This window comes from Lathamus discolor, chromosome 4, assembly GCF_037157495.1.
Source record: "Lathamus discolor isolate bLatDis1 chromosome 4, bLatDis1.hap1, whole genome shotgun sequence".
Classification (NCBI taxonomy): domain Eukaryota; kingdom Metazoa; phylum Chordata; class Aves; order Psittaciformes; family Psittacidae; genus Lathamus; species Lathamus discolor.
The window spans coordinates 30,425,795-30,450,561 of NC_088887.1; the positions used below are offsets into that span (position 1 = coordinate 30,425,795).

General features: G+C 44.9%; 2 protein-coding genes across 5 annotated transcripts in view; one reads left to right on the top strand and one right to left on the bottom strand.

Annotated features, from left to right (window-relative positions):
- Positions 1–4,460, top strand: part of EVA1C (eva-1 homolog C) — a 40,054-nt gene extending 35,594 nt beyond the window's left edge. For all 3 annotated transcript variants that reach the window (XM_065676809.1, XM_065676810.1, XM_065676808.1), the window contains 3 exons: positions 1,718–1,789; positions 2,541–2,630; positions 3,919–4,460. In XM_065676809.1, the coding sequence (XP_065532881.1) occupies positions 1,718–1,789; positions 2,541–2,630; positions 3,919–4,319 (563 nt within the window). In that variant the 3' untranslated portion in view covers positions 4,320–4,460. The remainder of the gene's footprint in view (positions 1–1,717; positions 1,790–2,540; positions 2,631–3,918) is intronic.
- Positions 4,461–15,120: 10,660 nt separating this feature from the next.
- On the bottom strand, positions 15,121–24,761 carry CFAP298 (cilia and flagella associated protein 298). 2 transcript variants are annotated; one of them, XM_065676811.1, is made up of 8 exons: positions 24,720–24,761; positions 24,269–24,431; positions 22,776–22,943; positions 21,181–21,248; positions 18,948–19,106; positions 18,215–18,346; positions 15,619–15,714; positions 15,121–15,530 (listed from the first exon to the last, which is right to left on the bottom strand). In XM_065676811.1, the coding sequence occupies exons 2-8, from the start codon at positions 24,405–24,407 to the stop codon at positions 15,420–15,422; spliced, it is 873 nt and encodes a 290-aa protein (XP_065532883.1). In that variant the 5' UTR covers positions 24,408–24,431; positions 24,720–24,761; the 3' UTR covers positions 15,121–15,419. The 2 variants fall into 2 exon arrangements, with proteins under 2 accessions (XP_065532883.1, XP_065532884.1); XM_065676812.1 differs by lacking the exon at positions 24,720–24,761 and adding an exon at positions 24,676–24,693.
- Between the last annotated feature and the right edge of the window lie 6 nt (positions 24,762–24,767).

Consider the following 24,767-nt stretch of genomic DNA (forward strand, 5'->3'; position numbering starts at 1 on the left):
GGGAAAGTACTCTGCCCTGTAGCAAGCAAAGCCCTGGGAAGTTTCCTGTAGGAGGGGAGCAAGGAGGAACATCAGCACAGGTGGAGGAGCCCCTGCCTGGGCACCAGGCCATGCGACAGGAGCTTCAGGTCTCACAAAGGCACTGGGGACGGTGCGTCCTTCCCGGACGTTCTTCATAACACACACACGTTGTTCATAGCAGCCAGGCCTGCAGATCCGGAGTGCAGTCTGGAAACAAACCAGGCTGCTCACTGTCTGCCTCCTGCACCAGCAGAAATATCCTGCTGCTGGAAAACAGTTAAGAATTAAGATGAGGTACAAGCCAAAATAGGAATGAGCTCATTTTCCCCTATCTCTGTTGGCCTCTATTGCAAACGGGAGCTAAAATATCCCAAAAAATCCCTTCATCAGGAAAAGAAACAGCTACGACTTTGAGCCCACACACAAAGAAAAGTTCTGCTCAGAAAGAAGTGCTATTTTTAGTTGTTTTTCGAGTGAAAACTATGTTAAGCTGCAGACCTCGGTCTCCTGTTTCCCATTTAACTTTCCTTAACACTATTTATTGGTAAATGTTTCTATGTGGGATAAAGGTGAGCTTTATACCTGAAATTTCTTCCTTTTTCTTCCCTTCACATCAGTCTGAAAATCAGTCAATCTGCCTTCAGATAGTACAGGGGACAGGTGCCAAGATCTGGGTATCTGAAGGGCCCATTCATTTGACACAGAATATGTGAACTCTCAATGTCTGCATGATGCACCTGCTTTTAACTCTTTTAATTATTTGAAGAAGAATATGAAAACTTATCGGGGAGAAAAATAAAGAAATGAGAAGAATGCATCTTCATCTCATAAAGAAATGAGAAGATGCAACTCAACTCACCCAGTGCATCTCTTCCCATCCTGCGCACCTTCCTCCGCGGTGGCCATTCATCTCAGAGGCTTTGCAGAGGACATCACACAAGAGTTTACCCATTTCTCCTTGAAATTATCCTCATGCAAAACCAGTATCTAGAGGCAGTTTAGCACCTGACTGTAGCCCAGTTGACTTGCTACCTTTGTGTCCCACCCCTCAGGCTTGCTCTGCCTGTTGTGCTTCCCCTTGTCTCCTGTCCTTGCCCTTCTCCTTTCTTTTCAGTCTCCTTCCCAGATACTTTATTCCCTTTCCCACCTCCTTTTCCTCCCTGGGAATGCTAACCGTCTGTGCAGCTTGCGCTTTACCACCATCCCATGGTGCAGCATCCCAGTGCCGTGCCTCCTGGTGCCCCAGATCTGTGGGGGGTGGAGGACGTCACCAGTCACAGCACCTCTCCTGGGCACTTGCCAGCCGTCAGGGTCAAGATGTAATAACCTAGGGCACCACTAGCATAGCAGAAGTCAAGGCAATGCAGCAGACAATGGCAGCAGCCCCAGCTGGGGCAGTTATGGTGGGGATAAGCAGCACAGCTCTGCCTGGGGCTGCAGCACCTCTGCAAACAGAGGTGCGAGCATCTCTGGGCCACTGAGGAAGCTCAGGCTGGCTGCAGTGCCAGGGCCAGGCTTGTACACTGACAGGGCTGGCACTTGTCTCCGGATGCAGCTGCCTGCTCCAATCCCTTCAATATCACCGTCAGAAAGCCATTTTATTAATATAACCCCGAGGCTAGCAGTGGAGTGGGTAACTAACTGGGGATCTGGTTCTTAAAACTAACAGTACACAATTTGTCTTTTGTCTTTTTAGTTCCTAAATTTATCCTGACAGCTTTCAACCCCCTGGTCACCAATAACAAGTCTTCTGTCAAGCAGAATGATGGTACGTGCCATCAAAACATAGGGTTTGCTGCTCTCCTTTGTCTTTGGTCTGAGGGAGGTGGGACAAGGTAATGGAAACCCTGCTCAAACAGCTGCTGTTCCCTTCAGAGGGCAACATGACAGGCTGGGAGCGGGATGGGACCTGCGGGAGCATGGTCCTGCTGTCACAGCAATGCTGCGAAAGGAGTGGGCTGTCCAGACCTACCCATAACCAGTGCGCTGCTTCTAACTTTAGTTGAACTGGGAAAAGGAAGAGTGAAACTGCAGTGGTTTCAGGGTGAAGCCTTTCAGGAGTTACGTCAACACCTGCTCTTCTTAAACGCAACTAAATTAATTATGTGGCTGATGCACATTCGCTGTCATCAATAATGGGAGTGTACTGCAGTGATTGGGCTGGGAAATCCATCCGGGAGCTGTGAAGCTTAAAGAAGTAAAACAATTTCAGAAACCTGAATGGGAATAAGCAAGAGGTTTCCCTCAGCAATACATTCTTTTAAAGAAACTTGCCATTTTCATTCAGTATTTTCAATACTGTGATTTTTATACTTTATTTCAATATTTAAAGTATTTTATTTACCAACTATTGCTTGCTGTAACATCCTGCAAAGTTTCTACGGCACAGCACTGGCCTGCCTGTATTTTAGGTAGACTTGTTAGTGTAAAAGTTATTGGGTGAATATTGAGTGAATATCAGTTTAGTAGCTTCCTCATCTGTGATATGATTGAATTTGCTTTGCCTCCTTGTGTCACAGGTGTCGACCTTGATCCAAAGGAATCAAGACTTCCAAAGAAAGATGGAATTATTTTTAGCAACTACTTGGCTACATTTGTATACATTAGAGGTAGGAAACTGAGGCTGAGATTGGTTCGTTAGATCATGGCATTTTGGGAAAGGAGGATTATCTCAGAAGGTCACAACTGGTAATCCCATGTTTATAGTAATGATATTATTACAGTATAGTCACAGCCTTGTGGATGGGACAATTGCAGCATAACTGATATTTATAGAATATTTTCCATCTTGAAGGATCCAAACTCTTCAAGAGACTGCAGCCAAGATATTTTTTAATAAATATTTTCAATGGGGACTGTTGGTTGTTCAGTATTTTTGAAAACCTGACCTGGGAGCAGTGCTGGAGCCATCCATTTTTGGGAATGTTGGTTTGCACACATATAAGGATCATCAAGGAGCAGTAAAAATAAAACCAAACCAAAAACAAACCAGCCCACACCCAGCCATCCCTGGTATGGGACGCGGCAGGTTTTGTGACTTAGCAACACTAAGGCAAATAAATTTGCGATTACCAGATCTCCAGCAACACGGGAGAACTCACAGACTGTGGAAGTGAGCAAAGGCCGTTGTTGAGAGCGATTCTGGAGCTAAAGTTGCTGCTCTTCTAGAAAACACCAAGAACCAGGCAGCTGTCGAGCATCATCCCGCAGCCTTTGCAAGGGCCTCCCCAGCCAGCCCCAGGGGCAGCCACAGCCTGACAGCACAGCGAGACGGGGTCCCTGCCGTGTCACCTGCCTGCCCTCAGTAGCTCTCCCCAAACCCCCAGACCACACCACCCTTGAGACCCCCCGGGCAACACCCCGAGCAGCCAGGGCTGGGTTTTACAACCCACTGAGAAAGGCCGTTGCCACATCTGTCTCACTCGTTGCTATACTGAGAAGCGATCTCGGGCTGTGTCAAGGAGGAAAAATGCTCCCTACCCAGCCTGGCCTGGAGATGCTGCAGTGGCTCTGCTGAGCCCAGAGTTTCTCTTCCCATGCCCCTTCTTCATGAGGGTAAGGCCTGTTTTGGCAGGATGGCTGGAAAAAAAAAGGGTATGCTTTTGGTAGCTGGTTGAGAATGTTAGTAAGCTGCTAATAACAAGCTGGGATAATGTTATTTTATAATGTTATTAAGAGGCTGGGTTCTTTTGCACAGTAATTTGAAGTGTCAGAGATGGCAGCCTTCAGACGGCAACTGCAGGGTGGTTTCGGTGCATGCCGGAAAAGGCCTCCTCCAACTCCCCGCCATTATGGCTATGTAATGTGGGGCACTTTGGAAATGACAGCTGGCTTCTTTTGCAGCTGGGATTTGTCAGGCATTTATAAAGTGTTTAAGCACTGGCTTCCTGATTTCAGATCACCTTGAAAGAGCCGCGCTCCTGTTTTTGTCCAGCGTTTGCATGGGATTAATCTTCACGCTGTGTGCTTTGGTGATCCGCACGTCGTGCTCAAGAGACTTCCAGAAGCTGCACAGAAAGAAGGATCCCTTAATGCCAGAAAGTACTAGAGTGTACGGGAACAGTGAAAATGAGGAAGAGGAAGAGGAGGAGGAGGAGGGTTCCTCTGATTCAGACATCCAGGATGGGATAGTGGAACTTTACAGACCTTCTTACTCAGGTTACAATTCAGCAGACGCAGCAGAACTGGCCGAAAGGATAGAGCGCAGGGAGCAGATCATACAAGAAATCTGGATGAACAGTGGTTTGGATATGACACCTCCTAGAAATATGGATACGTTTTATATTCATGAACAATAAATGGCTTATTTTGGATGATGCCCTAGCCCTTTTCTTTTAAAAAAAGAAATGTACCTTCTGTGAAGGAACATTTGTATCAATCACGTAATTATTTGTAAAGTAAGAAGAAATATATGCAATAAAAGAGAGTTGCAAACCCTTGACTGTCTGTAAATCATTCTGTGAGAAACCCTTTTACAGGCTTTCAGTTTTGTCATGTTATGAATCACTTTTCACTGTAATTTGGGATCAACTGCCATATGCAGGTTAAGGGATATTAAAAAAAGGAGAAAAAATACTTAAGCAGCATAAGATGGAGAAACACCTCCTGCCTTCTGCCTTAGGATATGGCACTTGTAACCAGTTAGTGTGCTGCAGCTCATAAATTAAATGAGAACGTGCGCTATTGATGAGAAATGTGAGTATTATTAATAGCATGAACAAGACAAAGTAAAATTAAACGCAGGTTCTTGAAGCTTTTCTGCTGTTTCCTTCACCCAGCCTTTCCCTAATAAGACCCATTCCACTGGTAACAGTGAGCATTGTTACAAGAGGTTTAAGTTCTGGTCACTTGAGTCCAGTTGGTGCAGTTACTTAGAAGAGAGATGTGAAAGAAGCCTCTCAGCCTCTCTGGGCTGGAAACTAACAAGAAAGAAGATCACAGTGTTTCAGTGAAAATTGTCATGGTTTGAGAATTAGCTTCCTTTGTAGCAGCACTCGTGACTGTAATACAACAGCACCTGGAGTCGGGCACACTTCGGCATAGAGAGATTTCACAATACTCTCCAAGTCCCCTTCTTTCTTAAAGCACATGGCCAGCAGATAGGGCTAGCCCTAGGAAGAAAAGCTCCACCGAAGAATGGCCATAAGGGCAAGAATCCATCTGCATTCAAGGCGTTCAGTGCCCTCCCGTTAAGGAGAAGGCACCATTCAAACATCAGAAGATACTGCCCAAGCTGTGATTCTGCTGCTTCCTGTGCTGGCATATTTGTAAAGCACGAGCTTGGAAATGGCTGTTTTCATAAAAGCCTCTTGGAGCTGACACATACTAAGAACATTCACTTCCTAAGTGAAATGCTGTGATAGTTTGTCTGATATTAAAGCATGGTTTGGAGCCAGCATTTGGTTGAAGGTTCTATTCTCAGGTGGTTTTTTTGTAAGATCATAATCTTCACTTTGAAACTGTTCAGCCAAGTCAGGTTTGGTTTCAGTCGGACAGAAAATTAAACCAGAAATGCACTGAAGCTGAAAACACAACCTTCCTGGCTGTAAATAAAATGTCTCCAATATTTTAGCTGCGGTCCACAGGGAACTGACTGAACAAAAGGAGGAAAAATGTCACTTCCTATTGGTAATACTTCATGAGTTCATTGTGCTTTCCCGCTCAGACGCCGTGCATTTAGGTAGAGTGAAGTAGTATGAAAGACTTGGGATGAAAAATGTGACATGACTTGTCATTTCCTCCTGATACAAAGTCAAATTAAGCATGGGAAAACTTTGCGGGAGGAAGGGGCTTGCTCGGATGACTAAGGCACGGGCCTGTGCCCGACTGGAAAAACCTTAGCAGCAATTAGCATCCTATCAGCGGAAGGAAGAGCGGCTGAGGAGATGGACAGAGAGCCAAGGTCACCCATGGCACTGGGAACTGCATGGAACACACGGCACAGCCCGGGACTCTGGCCGCACGCCTGCTGGGGCTCGACTCTTCCCTCTTCCAATGGAAGGTCATCATAGCCTCTGCTACTGCGCGATATTGATGAATAGGTTTGGATCTGGAAAGTCTCCATGCTTTGTCCTGAGGGTGGAAGAAGGCAGGTTTTCCTCTTGCTGCCCTTGCGAGTAGGCGTGGGACGGCTCTGGTCAGGAGCTGGCTCCATCCTCCTGACTCATGGGGGCATGTGCCACCCATTTCCCAGTCACAGAGCAAGGGGACTGATCTGCATCCCCACAATTCCGCCTGCTGACAGACCATATGATTCAAACACTACCTTCTTCCTCCTGCTGGCCCTCAGAAGAGGCTGTCAATGATTGCAGAGAGCAGGCTGGGCTCCAACACATGGTTAGCCAGGCTGAGGGCAGGGGCTCCTGGGGCTGCCCCTACCCCAGCACAGGGCCCTGCTCTGGCTGTCTCCCCAAAACACTGAGCCCCAGTGAAACCCCCTCCTGAAGAGCCCAGGGCCCACAGGCCAACGGATCTATCTTTGGAAGTCATCTCTCCAGCAGTTAATGTTTATACTCGCTAAAATCTGTGTACTTTCTTTCCTCATTCCGTATCTGTGTGCTCCTGTGGGGGTTTCATCCTGAAGGTGACATCGTAACAGAAGCTGGGATTTAGTCTGTCTGCCAGACTTTCACTTTGCACAAGCCTAGGTAATACCAGCATGTCCTAGGGCTGGCCACAGTGTCACAGAAGGGTGGAGGTCGGAGGGCAGCTCTGGAGGGCATCTTGTCCACCATCCCTGCCAAGCAGGGCCACCCTGAGTCAGTTGCCCAGGGCTGTGTCCTGACAGCTTTTGAGTATCTCCAAGGATAGAGATTCCACAACCTCTCTGTGTGACCTGTGCCAGTGCTCAGTCACCCCCACAGAGAGAAAGTGCTTCCTGATGTTCACAGGGAATTGCCTGTGTTTCAGTTTGTGCCCACTGCCTCTGGTCCTGCCACTGGGCACCACCAGTCCTTTCCCTGTTCATGCATTTCATCCTGTAGCTCCACTTTGGGGTTCCAAGCAGAAACCAGGGGTGTTCATTCATCCCTGGTGATGAAGCAATCAAAGCGGCAGCAGATCAGCACACACCAGTCTGCAGCTGGGATGTTAGTCCCTTCCTTGGAGCAAACCTGCAAAATACTCAACTTTTCCCCAGTCCTCACTCTCTCATCTACTTTTACAATCCTGGAGGAAAAAAAACAGCTCCTTGAAGTGCTGAACAACTCATTTCTCCGGTCCCTCTGGTAGTTCCCTCTAAGTGACTTCACAGACCTGATTCCCTCCTGGTTTTCCTCCCCGCCTGCTGCCACAGGCTGCAAGTAGGCAGTAAGGTTTCTGCGGATGGCAGAGCAGAGCTGGCTTCCCAACATGGAGCATTTCACAGCCTCTGGGAACAGCCTCTGTCCTGAGGAAAGAATAAAGTGCTCAGTAATGCACATCTGTTTCAGTGTACCCTCGAACACGGTGACAAAGCCCCGTCTTACACCTCAGCACCAGCAGTGACTCGGCAGCGCAGGGAAAGCGGTTTTGCTCCAGACCGGGGGGGTCAAGCTTCACTCAGGAACTGTTCCCTTGACTGAGCTGGTTTTAGTCTGAACCTGGGTTGCTGCTTTTTCTTTCTGCATAAAGTTGCCACATGTAGCTGGGGAAAGCCATGGGTTAGTGTCTCACCTCGCTCCCAAGTGCTCACAGCACTCTGAAGGGTAGAGTGAAAACAAGGAAGGAAAACCCCGAGAAACAGACACTGAATTATTTTGATCTGTGCGGAATGACACCCTCTGCAGAACTAGCATCCAGCACAGAAAGCAGAAGACTGACGGGGATCGTATTTACCTGCCCCAAGCCCCCACATCCTAGGATTTTATGGGAAAACACAGCATCTGGCCGTTAAACAGTGGGTACAGTGAGCCAGGCTCCTTCCAGCGGCACATCTGCTTTACAGGAACAGGAGCAATGGTAAGAAGCAGCTGGATTGGGCTGGTTATTAGTGGGATGTGTAAACCGAAAACACAAGAAGCAGAAATGCCATAGCCAGTATTCACTTCATTTCAGGCTAAGGGCAGAAGTACAATAGAGGAAGGTGCCACAGGGCAGCAGCAATGCTATGGAAGGGCACCTGGCATGGGCAGCAGGTTGGAGTTCCAGCAGTAAAACCCCTACAGCTGCCCTGAAGAGCAGCATTGCAGAGGGGTGCTGGCAGGCTGTTTTGCCATAATTATTAGGTTCATGCTATGTGTGCAGGGAGATGATGTGCTTGAAGATGATATGACCAAGCACTAGCACCTACACTAGCTGGAAGGCAACGTGCAGTGCTGGCGTGGCTGTTTTAACTCCCCGGTCCTGCTTTCAAAATAACCCAGAGGTCACCACCAGGAATCAGGAAGCAGTAACTAAAGCCTTCGAAACCCACAGCTTTTACCAGCAGCCACTGCGGTGTGGCCCTGACGCCTGTGTGACACCATGGCCAAAAACCCCCACCGTCACCCCGCTGATTTCGGAGGAGGTGCCGGTGATCTGCTCAGTGGCACGCTGGTGCCGGGGGTGGTGGGGAAGGACGGGGCAGGTAGGGCTGGGGGCAAGGGCAGAGCCTGGAGCAACCCGGGGAAACAAAACCTGGGGAAGTGAAAGCACGCGTGTGAGCCAGGAGCGAAACCCGGTGTGGAAACCGCCCCGCTGGCTTCATCTGCGTGCTCGGAAAGCTGAAGTTTAAATGGCCACAAATGGCCTCTTGTGCAAGGTGTGTGACTGAGCAATGGAGTACTCAGCATGGCCCAAGGCACAGGATTTCATGCTGCCTGTGACCCTGTCTGGGGTAGGTTTTCTTGGGCTCCCAAAGCCCACCCAGAAGCAATGGGGATGGCTTCACTGACTCCAGTCAGCTTTGGGACGAGCCCTGCAAAGCACCACTGAGGCTGTAGTACTGTTGTCCTCAGGGGAGGTGTGGGTTTGGAATCTGAATCCCAGCTCAGGAGCATGAAAGCAACACGAAAACCAGGGAGCAGGGCTCAGCCCCACCATGTTCACAGCCTGCAGAGCCCAGCACCAGCTACACCAGCACATCACACTGCCCGCGCCTGGGCCCAAAACACCCAACTGCTGGTGCGCCTCACCCCTCAGTTCCAGTGGTGCTGAGGGTGCTCCCTGCTCTGCTGCTGTCAGTTCCAGACATGAAGAGAAAGTGGGGCTCCTCCTCTGCTACCCCAACAGACCCCTGGGCAACTACCCCATATGGGTCACTGATGATGTGGGAGCTCTGAGATACCCTTGGCAAACCAAGTCTTCCAGCAGCCTCCTGCAGCATTAGGGCCCTATCTGTTTTGTCATGCTCTTACTTATGGAAGAAAGGAAAAAAAACAGCCCCCACATGTAGCTGGCCCAGGGCTGTAGTAAAGAAATCATCCTTTTCCAGCACTGCGGAAAATTGCAGGACTTGAGGCTTCTCATGGAGAAAGACAAATCCCACCTTGATGTTACAGACAGCTCTGGTGACATCCTGGTTACAGCCTGGGCAGGCATCAGGTGCTGGAAATGTGCCTTCACATGCACAGGCCCCTGAGAAATACGCATCCAGCCTGAGGCTGTGAATTAGTGACTGTCCATTAACGATCCCTATTACAGAGTAATTACAGCTGTAGAGGATCCCCAGAGTGCCAGCCCCAGGGAGAGTGCTGACCCAGCCCTATACCACTCCTCAGGCTCTTTTTTCAGACCATTGCATTTTCAAGACCTGAAGACATGATGGTGATGTGCAGATGCTCTTCTCCTGGGGTACCAAGAGCTTGAAAGCATCAGCCAGAGCTCACACCCTCTTCATGCAACCGAGTCAGCCAGCTGGGAGATAAAAATCCATAGCAAACCTTGGTAAGGCCAGCCCCGACGGAGCTGCCTGTTTTTGTTTTGAAAAATGAGGATCCTGAGGCCCCATCTAGGTCCGAACCAGGCCCTGCTGCAAGCGTGCGGTGGGACCAGCAGCCCTCAAGGGGTCCTCCCAACCTAAAATGTTTTATGAGCCAGTGACCAGCTCTAAGCACAGCCTTTGGAACTGCAACAGCTCCGCTCTCCAGGCTTTTGGTTGCATTGCAACTCCACCACTCTGCTGATCTATTTGCAGGAAAAACTTACAACAGGGCTTCCAAAAAATCTCCTCATCAGGCAAGAGGTGAAATGTCCTTTCTGAAAGAGGCTGCAGGGCACTGCTGGGGGAAGGAGAGGCAGGAAGGAACAGAGCTGCAAACTCACAGCAGCGCTGGGGACTATTAGAGGTTGAATCCTTGAACTGCAGCATCTGTCGCTTGGGTGAGAAGCAAAGCAGAGGTGTTGTCTCACCACTTCAGCAGCGGTGCCCCCAGACCTTCACATTGTACCACGGGTGGTGGCTGGGTGCTGATTATCAGGACAAAAAAAATCCCCACACCAATTCTTAACTGCAACATTATAAGTACTTGGCTGTATTACTCAGCCTGTGCTGCGAACTATTCTCACAAACACAACCCTTGGGGTAAACAATAATTACCATTTATTTTTCCTCGAGGAAGTGCCAGATTTCCTATGTTTGCTATAAACTTCCTCATTCCCAATAGAGCCCCACTGTAGCTACTGTACAGCCCGTACTCACCAGGGCACGGGATGCGGATGCGCACAGCCATTGACACAGGCGGGCGGGTGGGTCTGGGTGAGGCACAGAAGTGCCCCCAGCACCCATGAAGGGAGCAGCCCACGGGTGCCCTGGGACACTGCTACCCCATCAGCCGGCACATGGAGATGGCAGGTGAGGACAGGAACAGCCAGAGAAAAGGTGCGAGCTCGTGCTCCTGGTGACTCCTGATGTGCACACAGATGACAGCCAGGCAGGCGGATGCACTTTGTTGCATCTTCCTCCAACACCGTGTGCTGGCAGGGAGACCTTGCTGTCAGTGGTGGTGGGTGTCCTCTGCTTTCTGGTAGGGCTTGTATCTTCTTGTAGAGGAAGATGCAAACCCCAGCTTGATGTTACAAACGACTCTGGTGACATCTTTGGAGATATCAGACGCTGGAAATATGCCTTCAAATGCACAGGGCACCCGAGAAATACACATCCAGTGGCGGGGCTGTGCACTAGTGACTATCCATTAGCAATCCCTGTTGCAGAGTAATCACTGTAGAGGATCACAGGCATCCAGCTGTGGGGTGAGTGCTGGCCCAGCTGTGTACAAGTCCCCAGACACATACCAGACCTTTGCAGACTCCCATGGTTGTCAGTGCTCAGCAGGAACAAGAGCTACACCCCAGCGGGTCAGCGCTGCTGAAAGCAGCGGTTCCAGCTCCCTGTGCTCACTGGGCCCCCACCTCGAACAATGCATGGGGGACAAGGTACTCACTGCTCTGCGAGGGTCACCTCTGCACAACAGCAGTCCACCACAGACACCCCATCCTGCAGCATGCAGACAGCCTTACCCTCATGTCATTCATAGAACCCACAACAGGGCACAATGGCTTGTGGGCAGAGGCGTTGGGAACAGAGAGGGAAACGTCACTGGAGTATCTTAAGACACACTGTGTATGCTAGACTCACCCTGCTCTAAGACTTTCCAGTACAACAGCCAAATTCCAGTTCCTCAGTGGCTTTTGCCTGTGACTCTCATGCAGTGAAATAATACAGGACAATACATTTGTGGAGTCAGAACTCACTGATGGGCACAGGGCAGTCCTGGAGTGGCAGCAGCATCCCAGGGCAGAGCAGCACCCACCCCACACCCCCAGGGTAGCATAGCTGAGCTCCTGGGGAGAAGCAGTGCTTGAGCCACTTACACAGAGCCAAGTGCCTGTGCTTTGCTCCCTCTCACACTCCTGTCCAAGGAAACCTCAACAGCACATTAACGACTGTAATGGCATTAGCAACTTTCACAACACATAACACAAACCTCCATTAATCATAATGGTGATACGGCCACAGAACAAACATCTTAGCAATGTTCTGCTGTGTGTATTCTCTGATAGAGAATGGATTTTCCCTCTGGAAGGGCCCATCTACTATCAAACTTCCAGAAATAAACAGTTTAGAAGAAAGATAAACCACTTTCACGAATCCACAAACCTATGTGTGGTGTTCCTATCTCATAATTCTCAGATTCTTTAGATGTTTAAATATCTACAGGCTCTGCTTTGTTCCTGAACTCTTTCATCTTTTTCCAGTAAGTTCATTCAATTTCAGCCACAGTAAATGAGTCCAGCAGATCCACAGTTGCTGTCAGAACTCAGAAGAGCATTGGTCCTATGGACAGTTTTCTCAGCTAAATCAAAAAACAGGGCCAATTACAGCAGTCAAAGGTATGCAAAATAAAATGGAGCTCCTTCTGTCTGAATTATTTCCTAGGCCTGCTTTTCCCTCGCTTTTAGAGAGGAAAAGACAGTATTATAAACATTGTAATCAAAGGTCCCGTTCAAACACCCTCCTCAGAATCCCCTGTATAGTGGTAATTTAGAAGTCTCTCTTTCACTGAAACAACTCTCACAAGCCTTGGAGAGACAATAAAACCTCTTGTGCTCCTTTGACATGCTTGCCTGTTGCAGAGAGAACTCTGCTGGGAGGAAGGTGCTAGCAATGCTTTAGCGTTTTGTCATGGAAAACCAGTGACTTGTAGTCGTGGATGTGCAGCGGGGTTTAACGAGGGAGATCTGGGGAGTACAGATACTTCACTGCTTACGTTATTTTCATTTTGCCTCCTCTGCTGTTGAATATTTTCCTGGTGTCGAGGACATTAAATCATGGCCAAAAGCCAATGATGACATCAGTTATTTACAGGACTGGGAGCCCACAGAACAAACTCCTCAGAATAATACTAATCTAAGATGAAAGCTCTATTTGTGAGAAGGATTCAGTTGGATATTTTCAAGCAGTCATTATAACTGATCCAAAACATCTGGAAAGCTTCCTGCCAAGGCCACTGAGCTCAGTCACTTACGAAAAGTAACTAAAAAAGCTACTTTCAAATGACAACGAGCAGGCATATAAGCGCTCCTGCTAAGAAACTGTTCCAAGGCACAAAAATGCCAATAACTGAGCACTGCCAGGAAAGGTCACGTTGCAATCCCTGATCCTACAGCAGATCTCCATCTCAGGTAGCTTATGGACAGTCTGTCTTCTGCAAATCTGCCTCCCAGGTCAGCAGGACAAAACCCACAGGCAGGGCTGGTGGTCCTCTGCAGCTTCTTAAACAGATAAGAAGAGATTTCAGGGAGGAGCTATTGGAGTGGTTCAGAATCTCCAAAGAGCTGTACAGGATGCTGACTTCCATCTGATGAAGTGCTAGAACAAAGTGTTCTGTTAAAACACACCCTGTTTTCTTGCCACATAGAAATAATTCCTAGTTTTAAAATATAAAATATGTCAAGTCTTGCAACTTAGAAAAATCCATGTATTTTGGGTTTTTTGTAAAAAAGAACCATGTTACTGTAAAGTTGATATTCAAGAAAGACTGTCAGACACCAAACTTCCCTAAAGGATCAGTGGCTGAATTACAAACATCGTTAATAGTTCTGAACAGCATTAATTCTTTTCTCAATTTTTCTCAGTCTTCAAGCTGTGAGTTCAGCAAACATTTCAGTTCAACTTAATCAGTGTTTCTTCAACCACACTAATACTTCAAATCGTATTTTTTTTCATCACCAAAAACCAAGTAGCAGAACTCTGCTATTTTACAATGACTCAAACAAGCAGAAAGAGTTAAGCTGCAAGTACTGAGGCTTGTCAATCTGGAGAGTCACGGCCAGGTACTTTTATGGAACAGTTAACAACCAAAGAATTTACTTCCATCTTGTTGCACTTTGACTTAAGGTGCTGGTGAGCAACTGCCTGTTCAAGACTGACGTAGTTTGTGAACATGATCTAGGTTTGGTTCAGGTAGAAAAGCAGCAGATGCATGCAGGGGTAACTTGGTATCCTGAAGTCTATAGCAAACTGCAAAACCAACATCCTTAGATGGCTTGCCTTTCCATGCTGTGGAAGTGAAAAGGTGGATGCTCTCAGCTCCCCTCTGCTCTAGCGACAGCTGCTCTGGGGTGTAAAGGAACACATCATTTTAGTTGTTGGCTGCGAGTGCCCACATCAGTTCACCTCACTTTAAAACACAGAATTTTCAGGGTGCCTTGGCTTTCCACTGCTCAGTGACCTGATGAGGGTGCACATCTGCCTCCACAGAAAAGCACCTCATTTGAGGACACAGAAGTCTAAACATGTAAGACTTGAGCAACGTGTTTCTATACAGTAATTATCTACATAGATAATTCTACAGATTTCATTATCTACTAGTCATATGGTATCTCAAATCAGAACCCTCCCTTCAAACCCAGGCACATTTGCTTCAAGTTTACTAGCATTAGTCTTGAACCCAGAACTGACTGATGATACGTTCTAGAAGCGGTAAGAGGATCATAGAATCATCATAGAATGGTCTGTGTTGGAAGAGACCTTAAAGCTCATCCATTTCCAACCCCCCTGCCATGGGCAGGGACACCTTCCACTACACAGGTTGCTCAAAGCCCCATCCAGCCCAGCCTTGATCAAGCATACAGTGGAAACACTCTCCGATAAATTTCACGATTTCTCAGTTTTAAAATGCTGATTTGTTAGAAACTGAATACTTCTAATCCAGTCATAATCTTAGAAGTACTTCAATAGCAGAGATCAAACCCTATTAAATTTGGCTTTTACTGTATCCAACTGTATCTAATCTACTTGCAAATGACACTTACAAACAAGTTTCTGTCAATCTTCTGTGGGAAGCAGGGGGGCTAACAGCTTGTTACACTGAATCAGATCAACTCACTGGCTTCCAATGTCAACGGAAACTGAACCGAAAGAATGAAAACGAAGCATTCTCCAAGGATTTTTGTGTTATTTGTGTTTATATAAAAATACTTTCTTTAAACAATTGTTAAGAGGTCAACTCATGTAAAAGAGACAGTTTGGAATTAGCCATTGAAATGCAAACAAGCACATAAAAGTCACTGAATTTCCCTGGACTAGCCTGGTCAACTGATTTCTTATAATATAAGTTATCTTCTACAGACCACACCATCTAAAAGAAATACAAGAATCAGGAAAAAAGTATAAAAAACCAGTCAAAATGATACCAAGCATTCTATTGCTTATTTATTAGATATACTATCAAACAGTTTAACATTTCAGTATTCAAATTCCAAGTTTCTAACAAAATAGCAAACTTCAACAGAATTGGTTCCATTCTTTGCAGAGACAAGGACTGCTAGAGTTACACAGAAATGTAAATGTCTATTGAAAACCTACAGGCGAAACAGGCACCTGCTCCAGAAGTGACACTTTCAGCTTTTACCAGAAGAATCCACCACACACAATTCCTAATTGCAAACAAGTGTATCAACCAAACAGCTTAAAGAGGCAAAATGGTGTCTGCAGAGCTTCATCTCGGACCCCACTTGATGTCTTTTACACCATGAAATTGCCTTTTCAAAGCATGGTTGTCTGCCCACTCTGCATTTAGAAATGAGTCGTCATCATCCTCTTCTAGTTTCTGTAAACAGAACCAGCCAGTAACAAACATAACCTGTGGTTAGTGCCCGCAACAGCACAGCTCACATGCACTAAAAAGACACCGTTACCTTCAGCTCCTCCTGCTTTCTGTGGTAGTACAGCATCATCTGTTTTTGCTCTTCATGACTAATCAGAGGTTCACGCCCTGGAGCTCCTTGTCCTTTCTGAAAGGGAAATCGTAAATTTTATTTATGATGGCAGTTGCAATACAAAAGAGAAACTGCCATGGAAAGACAGCAAGACATTTCTTCAGACAAAAGGATTTCTCAAATCTAGTAAGGTCCCTCAGGACAGGAAAATAAATGTTGAGAAACTTCTGCTGCATACAAGTGAGAATCATTTAGAATCATTTTTTCATCTCAGCATCTGAATCATGCTGTCAATTTTGTGGACATCAATGGAGCCTGCAAACAAGGTTGAGTCTATTTTATTTAAACTTCTGCTCTAAAAGAAGTAATAAATCTCTTTGGTTTAAGGTTATTCTAGATGGCTCAGGATGGGCCCATCCATCTTTAGCTCCCCTGCTAATACAGATTCAAGATGGCACATGACTTATGAAAGCAGGGAAGGAAGGCAGTTACAAAATATGACAAGTAAAAGACATTTTATTTGTTACTACAAATAAGACATTTTTTTTTTCCAGGCAAATGTGCTCATGGAAGAAATGACGCACACAGCAGAAAATAGCTGATGACAGCTACTGTCAACAACAGCACACAGAACTGTTTGAATTGAGATGGTGAATCCTCTCTGGAACAAAAAAAAGAGGTCTGAGGTGGTTTATTTTAGCTCTCCGACCCAACGATGCCAGCATGCCTTGTCAGGCAGGAAACCCCCATGCTACTTTGCATTCTCTCAAGAGGTACTAAAATCATCTAATTAAACACTAAGACAACTTTCCTGGGAGCCTACACTTCAATGGCTTTAAGTTGTCACACTGTTTTCAGTGCCCCTGATGGGAAAGAGAAAGCAATTCTGGTCTTCTAAATGATAAACACATAAATCAGTTGACTTATCTGTGCAGAATTCTAGTACAGACACCTGCAGATAGTAAGATCTGTCATAAACATTAATGCCTTCTCTGAGCAGAGAAGCTCTCGCTAACATGGAAGTGAAATACAGCTCCAGAATAATTCCTGGCTATAAGTTAGTTCTCCCAGACATCCGACATCTGCAAAAGCACCCTCTGAATGCGATTTTATGTATACAGAGATACATACACACAAACACAGTGAGCACCTTTTACAAAGCTCTGAAAATTAACTGAAACACCAAACACTCTTCCTTTGAGTATGGTATTCTCACCAGTGATGAAAACAACTGCACAGTTAGTATAAAATAATTTTGTCCAAAAAACAATGAACAGTCCCAGTAGCTTGGTACTAATTTTGATATTGCAAGAACATGACCACTGCATGAGACACCAGTATAGACCTAATGACTAGTTTTTGCTGAAGCATCAGGCATATAAACAGAGGAGCAGCAGCAGAACTTTGTCTCCTTTTTGCTCATTATTCCAGAGGATGAAGGGAAGCCACTGGGGAGACCTTATAGCAGCCTTCCAGTACCTAAAGGATGCCTACAAGAAATCTGGAGAGGGACTTTTTACAAAGGCACGTAAGGATAGGACCAGGGGAAATGTTTTTAAACTGTCAAAGGGTAGATTTAGATTAGATATTAGGAAGAAATTTTTTACTATGAAGATGGTGAGACACTGGAACAGGTTGCCCACAGAAGCTGTGGCTGCCCCATCCCTGGCCAGGTTGAACAGGGCTTTGAGCAACATGATCTAGTGGAAGCTGTCCCTGCCCATGGCAGGGGGGATGGAACTGAATGAGCCTTAAGGTCCCTTCCAACCCAAACCATTCTATGATTCTGTGACTCAGACCAGTTCATAATTAATGCAAGAGGCCTCATCTACGTCACCACATCCGACAACTGGGAAGTTTAATTTCTTTTTAAAAACGTTCAGCTGGAAGCCTGAATAGCGCAACTGGGTGCTACAGGCCCAGCAGCATTTTCTTCCTTCTAGCACCCAGTGAGTTCTCCCTAAACACTTTGGAAGATCATGTCCACATTTCCAAGGCAACTGAGACAGTTTTGACCTGCCATCAAGAAACTCAGGACATCACAAAACTCAGGACATCACAGGCAGGAAATTACTGAGTTACAGACACTGTCTTTTGGACACAGAACAGACTGAAACAGAGATAAGACCTATCCACACCACATATGCACAAAACATTAAAACTTTTTTAAAGGCCGAATGTAGCAAGAAAAAAAATCACAAGTATAATTAGAAAAACTGGGCAGACTGAATGACTGCATCTGTTCAGTGTTCTGCACTGACACGGAACTGAGAGCCAACTGAGGTTTTTTAAACTTTTCTATTGTATTTCATCTATTTTTAAATACCTCTTTGCTGTACTTCAGAACAGTGCTATGGAGCAAGTAATAGCAGCTACAGTATTTAACTGACAAGCAAAGGAGCCACTAAAGAAAAATCTGGAACATAATAAATTAAAGCCTTAAAATAGATGTACAGTTTTAAGATACTCAAGTTGAAACTAACAATCCATTTTATACATTTATGGACAATTCTCTTTACAGAGAATGACAGCCAAAGGTGAGTAACTTCTAAAGAAATCTCCCAGCGATACTTACTTTCTGTATCTTGACAATGATGGTTGTTTTCTCATTTTTGCCTATATAATCAGAGAGCAACTTTGCTTCATTCAACTCCTTTCCTGCCCACCATAATTGTGCTTCCGATTCTTCTATAACCTCAAGTCCAGCCTGTGACAAATAAACAAACAAGGTGAAGTGTTGGGGTAGGTTTGGGTTTTTTTTGTGCATGTATATTTTTGTTGGGTTTTTTGTTGTTGCTTTGGGGTTTTTTTGTTTGGGTTTTTTTTTGGTTTTGTTTTCTTTTGTTTTTGTTTTCAAAACTATAAAAATTTTCTGGAAAAAATTTTTTAGAATTCCTAACAGAAAGGCCACTGTAATTTTACCCTATACCTCGGCACCATCCTTCTCCTCATACTAATCTACAGCATTACCCTTCATATTCCAATAGATCTTGATTTAACATAAGCACTTTGGGCAATAAATCCTCAATACTGCCATTAGAAAGAAATGACAAGCTAATTAAAATAAGTCCTAGACTTACTTGAAGTCTGTGTGTAACATTTGAAATAAACTTAATTCATCTTATTTCTAGTTAAGCTATTGCTGTGCTTTTACATAAAGTTATCAGACAAAAACATGAAACAAAATTTGTCATGCAAGTGCAAATAACCTTCATTGATTAAAATGGAGAACAGCATGGCTGTTTAATATGTTTCAATAGCATATTTAAGCCAGTCACTACATATAATACAAATACATTATTGCATACATGAGTTCCCGACAAGTCTTCTTTATCTTCCAACTCCATCCTAATTGGATCATGTGGAGGCAATCCCATTGGATACACAATCATCACAGCCCCTCGGAGCTGGTCCAATGCATCTTTCACCATCTCCATATTAACACACACATTGGCCTGAACTTGTTTCTGAAATACAGGCAAGGATCACTGGTAATTTAAAGAAACCATGCAGAAACATTTTGCTTTGTAGTCAGTTCAAAGGTTCAACAGTGGGATATCTGATCAAAGCTAACTGCTGCATAAAGATATTAGGAGTGCTAATTTCCTCCTTTGAATATTGACTTCTGAATACATCACTTCACTTTTGCCCCCTCAATACAGCTTGTTTACACTGAAGGGGATGGGGGAAGAAAAAAAACAAAAAGAAAAGATATCTTCACTAAATTGTGCAGGAAGCATTTAGTAATGCCTGTGGGATGCAGGCATTCAAACAAGTATGCATATTGACCACAGAAACTGGATGGGGAGTCTTTTGTTCCAAGTACTTGTCATTCATGAATATGATTCAAAACACTAGAATTCAAGTGAGGGCTACAAAGGGGGCCTAAAACTTGAGGAATAAAAATAAAGCATTTGTGAGCAGAAGAGCAAAGCTTGGCATGTTGCACAGCTTACGCAGAGATCTGCAAGATCAAGTGCTTGAGATCATTCCAAACCCTACTGCAACAGATAGGGGAAAAACAAGATGCAGCTGGAAGAGAAGAAATAAAGTTTTTACTTAGGGATTTAACAGTTTCAATATTTTAAGTAACAGGGTTTATGAAAGAGTAAGAGAACATTGCCTCCTTGTGGACATTCTTAAACTAGTCAACTGGCAAGTACTTCATTTTACATTATTACATATACATATACATATAAAGTGATGAACCTAACAAACCACTTCTCCCATGATCCTCAGCTTCATTCACCAATGAATGGTAGAAGTAATAGTTTCAGGAGTAAGTCAACATGCAGCATGGGAATTTTGCAACTTTTTACTGTAAATAACAATATGGTATATAGTTGGAATTTAAACTCAGGTAGATTTGCAAACTGGAGACCAGACCTGCAGATATTTTTGACTCAGGTAGTAAAACTACATACTCATTTCCTCCCGATGAGATGAGACGCAATGCAACAGAAAAGAAAAATTCCATCTGGAGAAAATCTTTATAGTCCAGAAGCTTTAATCTAAAACATCTCTGATTTTGTGTGTTTTGTATTTTTGCTGAGACTCAGAACAATTTGGCTGAAATCCTGCCTTAATTCAGAAAAGGTCTGCTGCAACTCAGCTCACTGAAGTGCTGCCAGACACTCCTTTGGTTGCCTCCACAAGGCCTTTGGAAACACTAAGCTGCTCACTCTACATGACTGACCTGACACTGTTAACAAAACAATCAAGAAGGCCAATTTAAGTACACAGGCAACACTAAAAAATCAGTAACATTACCTATTTGCATAACTGCTTTAAAACTGTTTTAAAGTTCTACACATACCAGCTCCCAGAACTGTAAGGGCAGAAAGGAGAAAATTACCTGAAGATGTTAACAAAAAAAGAAATCTGATAGTAAATACTATTCAGTTGTGTTTCAAAGTCTTCCAAAAGCTGAGACACAATACAGAGCACCTACAGATTTGGTAAAGTGAAGATGAATAATTGAGACCAGAGTCCCATCAGGGCATACCCTCATGCTTATCTTTAAATTCACAAACTTGTTGGGACTGAGCAGGATTCCAAGTGCTTGCAAAACCAAGGCCTAAGCTAAAAGATTAGAACACATTTTTCAATTAATTATATATAAAACTCAAAAGACTATGTTAACAAGCAAAAGGTATTTTATTCCAGGAACATCACAGAATGAAGTTAATTTTTCACCAGAAAACACGACAAGCATTCGCCTAAAGAATGCATCAATAGCAAATTAAGAGCGTGTGGATAAAATTAAATGTAATTTAATCATCCAATGTGGTCTTGGCTGCCAGCAATCACTTGGAGTTTAATATAGGATTCCTTAACTTGTTGAACCAGCTTGCCAAAAGCCATTAGGAAAATCATTAACAGAAATGTCAAGTTTTATTACACTATTCACATCACTACATATTATTACTCAAAAATTATCAGCCCTTGCACTGAAGAAAGTCTGTTTTTTCTTAAGCCGCCCAACTACATAGCACCCATTAAGAAAGTCCCATATACCACATGTTACTTCAGGAAACTTACCCTAGAGATTAATGCCTTGGCTTCCTCTATTGTTTTCTTTATAACTTGCTGCATTTTTTCATTTGGAGCTAAAAATAAGAGGCACATATTTAATAGACCACACGTAGTATAAAGAAACCAAGTAAATGGCCTGTCCAGGTTTGCTCTACTCTAAGCAAATGAACCATCGCTAAATCTCAAAGCAATAGAGATGCTACTAAATTGCAGTCTACTTAACACTTTGACAGTTCATTGCTGTATTTCTTACTAATTTAAAACAGTATTTCTCATGGGAGAGCCAAACTTACTTTTCCACAAAGAAATCTGGCTGGTACTTGGAATTTCATTTGGGACAAAAGTACCAAGTAGAAAGCCACAGCTATAATCTCATACTCCATACAACCAAAACCAAGAATCTCTTTTCCATGCTGTACTTACAAATATTGTGGGCTGTACTGGCAAATGTGCTTTAACTGAGGACAACAGCTTGGAGTTTCCTGATTTTTTTTTCAATTTTTTCTGATTAAAATTTTAACCTAATGTAAAATGCAGTTTTGCAAATATAATGTGCATTTCATATCATAGTTACCTATTTTAATTATTCAAAGCCTCTCCTCAAATACAAAAAAGTCCAATTAAATCATACCCATTCACAGCTGAACACTTAAATGCATCACTTGATGGTATTTAGTTTGGTCCACATTTATACACTGTTCAACATTATAACTTTGTTAATATTACAAAATTGTCCTTCCACTAACAAATAAATGACAGAGTACAACTACAAGTAAAAGTGCTACTGTCCTTACATTAAAGTTGATGCAAACTTTCACTGTAAGGCCTGACACTGCTAACAACCATGCTTTGTCTGCATGCCTATGTACAAGGTACTCGGCTATTTCTGAGAACACAGGAGCAAAAACATCTAGCTATAAAATAAACTCTTAAGCTCAGCAAAGGCTTAAATAAGGTTGGGCAGCATGTTGTGATAGAAGAACTACTGCCCCCCCAAATAAGACATTCAGAGTAAACTAAAGGGCTGCTGACCTGACAAAGGCCGTTGTGGTGTCTGGAATACAGGCACAGACACCACAAAATTAGAAAAACAACCTTGTAGTGTATCTCAAAACTTCCACATTTACAATTAAATTAAACAGTTAAAGTTGCTTCTGATAACTGTTTACTCTTTGAAGTCTGCTTCCAAGTACTAGAGTCACAAAATTATACAGCATATGTGCTAAAGAGATACGCTACTATTTAGGCTTTTAAATCAACATTACACCAGGTCCTAACCCAAGACAGAAGACTTATGTAAGTAACTGACAGTTCAGGTAATCTATTGTGGAAACAGGCTCCTGAAATAGCTGCCACTTAACAAATCTACAACTGCCTTTAATATAGTTTATTTATAGGATGATCTTTATAATTAGCAAATGAACATGAGCTGGCTAACAGGCTGGCCTGAAATCAAACCTATACTTAGTGCCTACTCAGTTTTTAATTCTTCCAGGACAGTGAGGTAAATAAGAAAGATCCCAAATTGCAGTTTTCATGTTCCTCACTATGTTATAGGTTATCTGTGTCTACAGGAAAAGAAATATTTACATCTGATTTACCATGTCCATTTCTTCGCCCAATTTCATCCTTCTTAAAGACACTTCCACCACTTGGTATACACTTTTCTGCCCACTCATCCTTTAACTTCAGTTCTTCGATTTGCTCATCTGTCAGTCCTTGCATATTGTAAGGTAAGTAAACACCATGCTCTGCCAGCTCCTCCATCTCTTTAAAGCATTCAGAGAACAAGATTTAAAGATCTGTGTTATTGAAACATACCAGTTACAAAAGCTTTTCACATTATGCACTTGCAGGCAAACCTTACTCCTAGCCTTCAGTTTTTAAAGAGCTAAGCACATGGAATAAAGAGTAAGGTATATAAATACATACACATAGACATATGTGCTGCAATTACATTCACATTTCACACATATATGAAACAACATAACAAATGACAGTGCAGGTATACAAATCTATGTGGTATTTGCTGGCCATAAACTTTTCCTCTTTGGCATTTCCTTAATCAGCTTTAGCTGACAGTTTTTTCTAAGTACTTTTGGGAAAGCAAATTTTTTCAAAATGGGAAAAACATTTTATTGTTATACAGTAATTAATTCCTTTTCAGTTGAGAAAATATGTGAGTGGGTTACCTGTAGGTTTGTCCATGAGGACTACTAAAATAGGTGTCCTGGTTTCAGCTGGGATAACATTAATTTTCTCCCTAGCAGCTGGTGCAGTGCTGTGTTTTGGATTTAGTCTGAGAACAGTGCTGATAACACACTGAGGTTTTAGCGGTTGCTAGGTAATGCTCAATCCACAAGGACTTTTCAGTCTCTCATGCTCTGCCAGTGAGGAGAGGCACAGGAAGCAAGGAGGAAGCAGAGACAGGCCCCCTGACCCAAACTAGCCAAAGGGGTATTCCATACCGCAGCACGTCATGCCCAGTATGTAAACTGGGGGGAGCTACCTGGAAGGCCCAGATTGCTGCTTGGGTTGGGCCGGGTATTGGTTGGCAGGTGGTGAGCAATTGTACTGTGCATCACCTGAGTTTACTGATTTTTTTTCCCCCCTTTCCCCTTGTAGTTTTACATTCTCTTCCCTTATCATTATCATTATTATACTGTACCTCAGTTACTGGACCGTTCTATCTCAACCCGTGGGATCTACATTCTTTCGATTCTCCTTCCCACCCCACCTGGAGGGGAGAAGTGTGAAGGGGAGGTGAGCAAGCAGCTGCGTGGTACTTAGCTGCTGGCTAGGTCTAAATCACGACGCTAGGAGAAGGTGGGAATTTACAGACGGCTTAGCGTTTCTGGCGGGCTGTTTGCATTCTCGTGAATTCAGGGGAGGCTGGTTCATCTGCCGCTGAACTGGGATTTCACAGGCGTTTCTGAACCTCGCAAAGCACTTCACGTCTGCGAGCCCGCACCCAAGGTGGCCCCTCAGCCCCCTGCCCGGCAGCCAGCCGGGAACCACCACCCGCACACCGAGCAGCGCCCGAGCCCAAGGCAGCGGCCCCACCTCGGCTGCCGGTGGGCCTGCGCGCCGCTACCTGAGCAGAGCCGCTGCACCTTCAGCCTGCCATTGTAGATGCGGGCGACGAGCGGCGCCACGTCGGAGAGGCGCGCGCTACCGGACACGTGAAGCAGGAACTGGCTCTCGTCGCCGCGCTTCACGTGCAGCCGCACCATGGCGGAACCGGGGCCGCCCTGCGCCTGCCACGGGAGAGGAGGAGGGCACCGTTAGGGGCCGCCGCAGCCACGCCCACCACAGCAACGCACCCGCGTCCCTGGATACCAGCGGCGGGCGGGCAGCTCGGTGGGGAAGGCCGCTCCCGGCGCTCCCCAGCCGCCTCCCTTCTTCCCGTCCTTCTTTTCTCCCTCTTTCCCCTCTCTCCCTCCCCTTCTCTCTCTCTCTCTCCCTCCCTTCCTTACTTCCCCCCTCCGTCTCTCTACGCACCCGCCCGGCCGCCCCCCGGAACCCCGAGCAACCGTAACACCCACCGTGCGCCAGCCCTATCCGGCGGCCCTTCCGCTTCCGGCCCTCCAGCT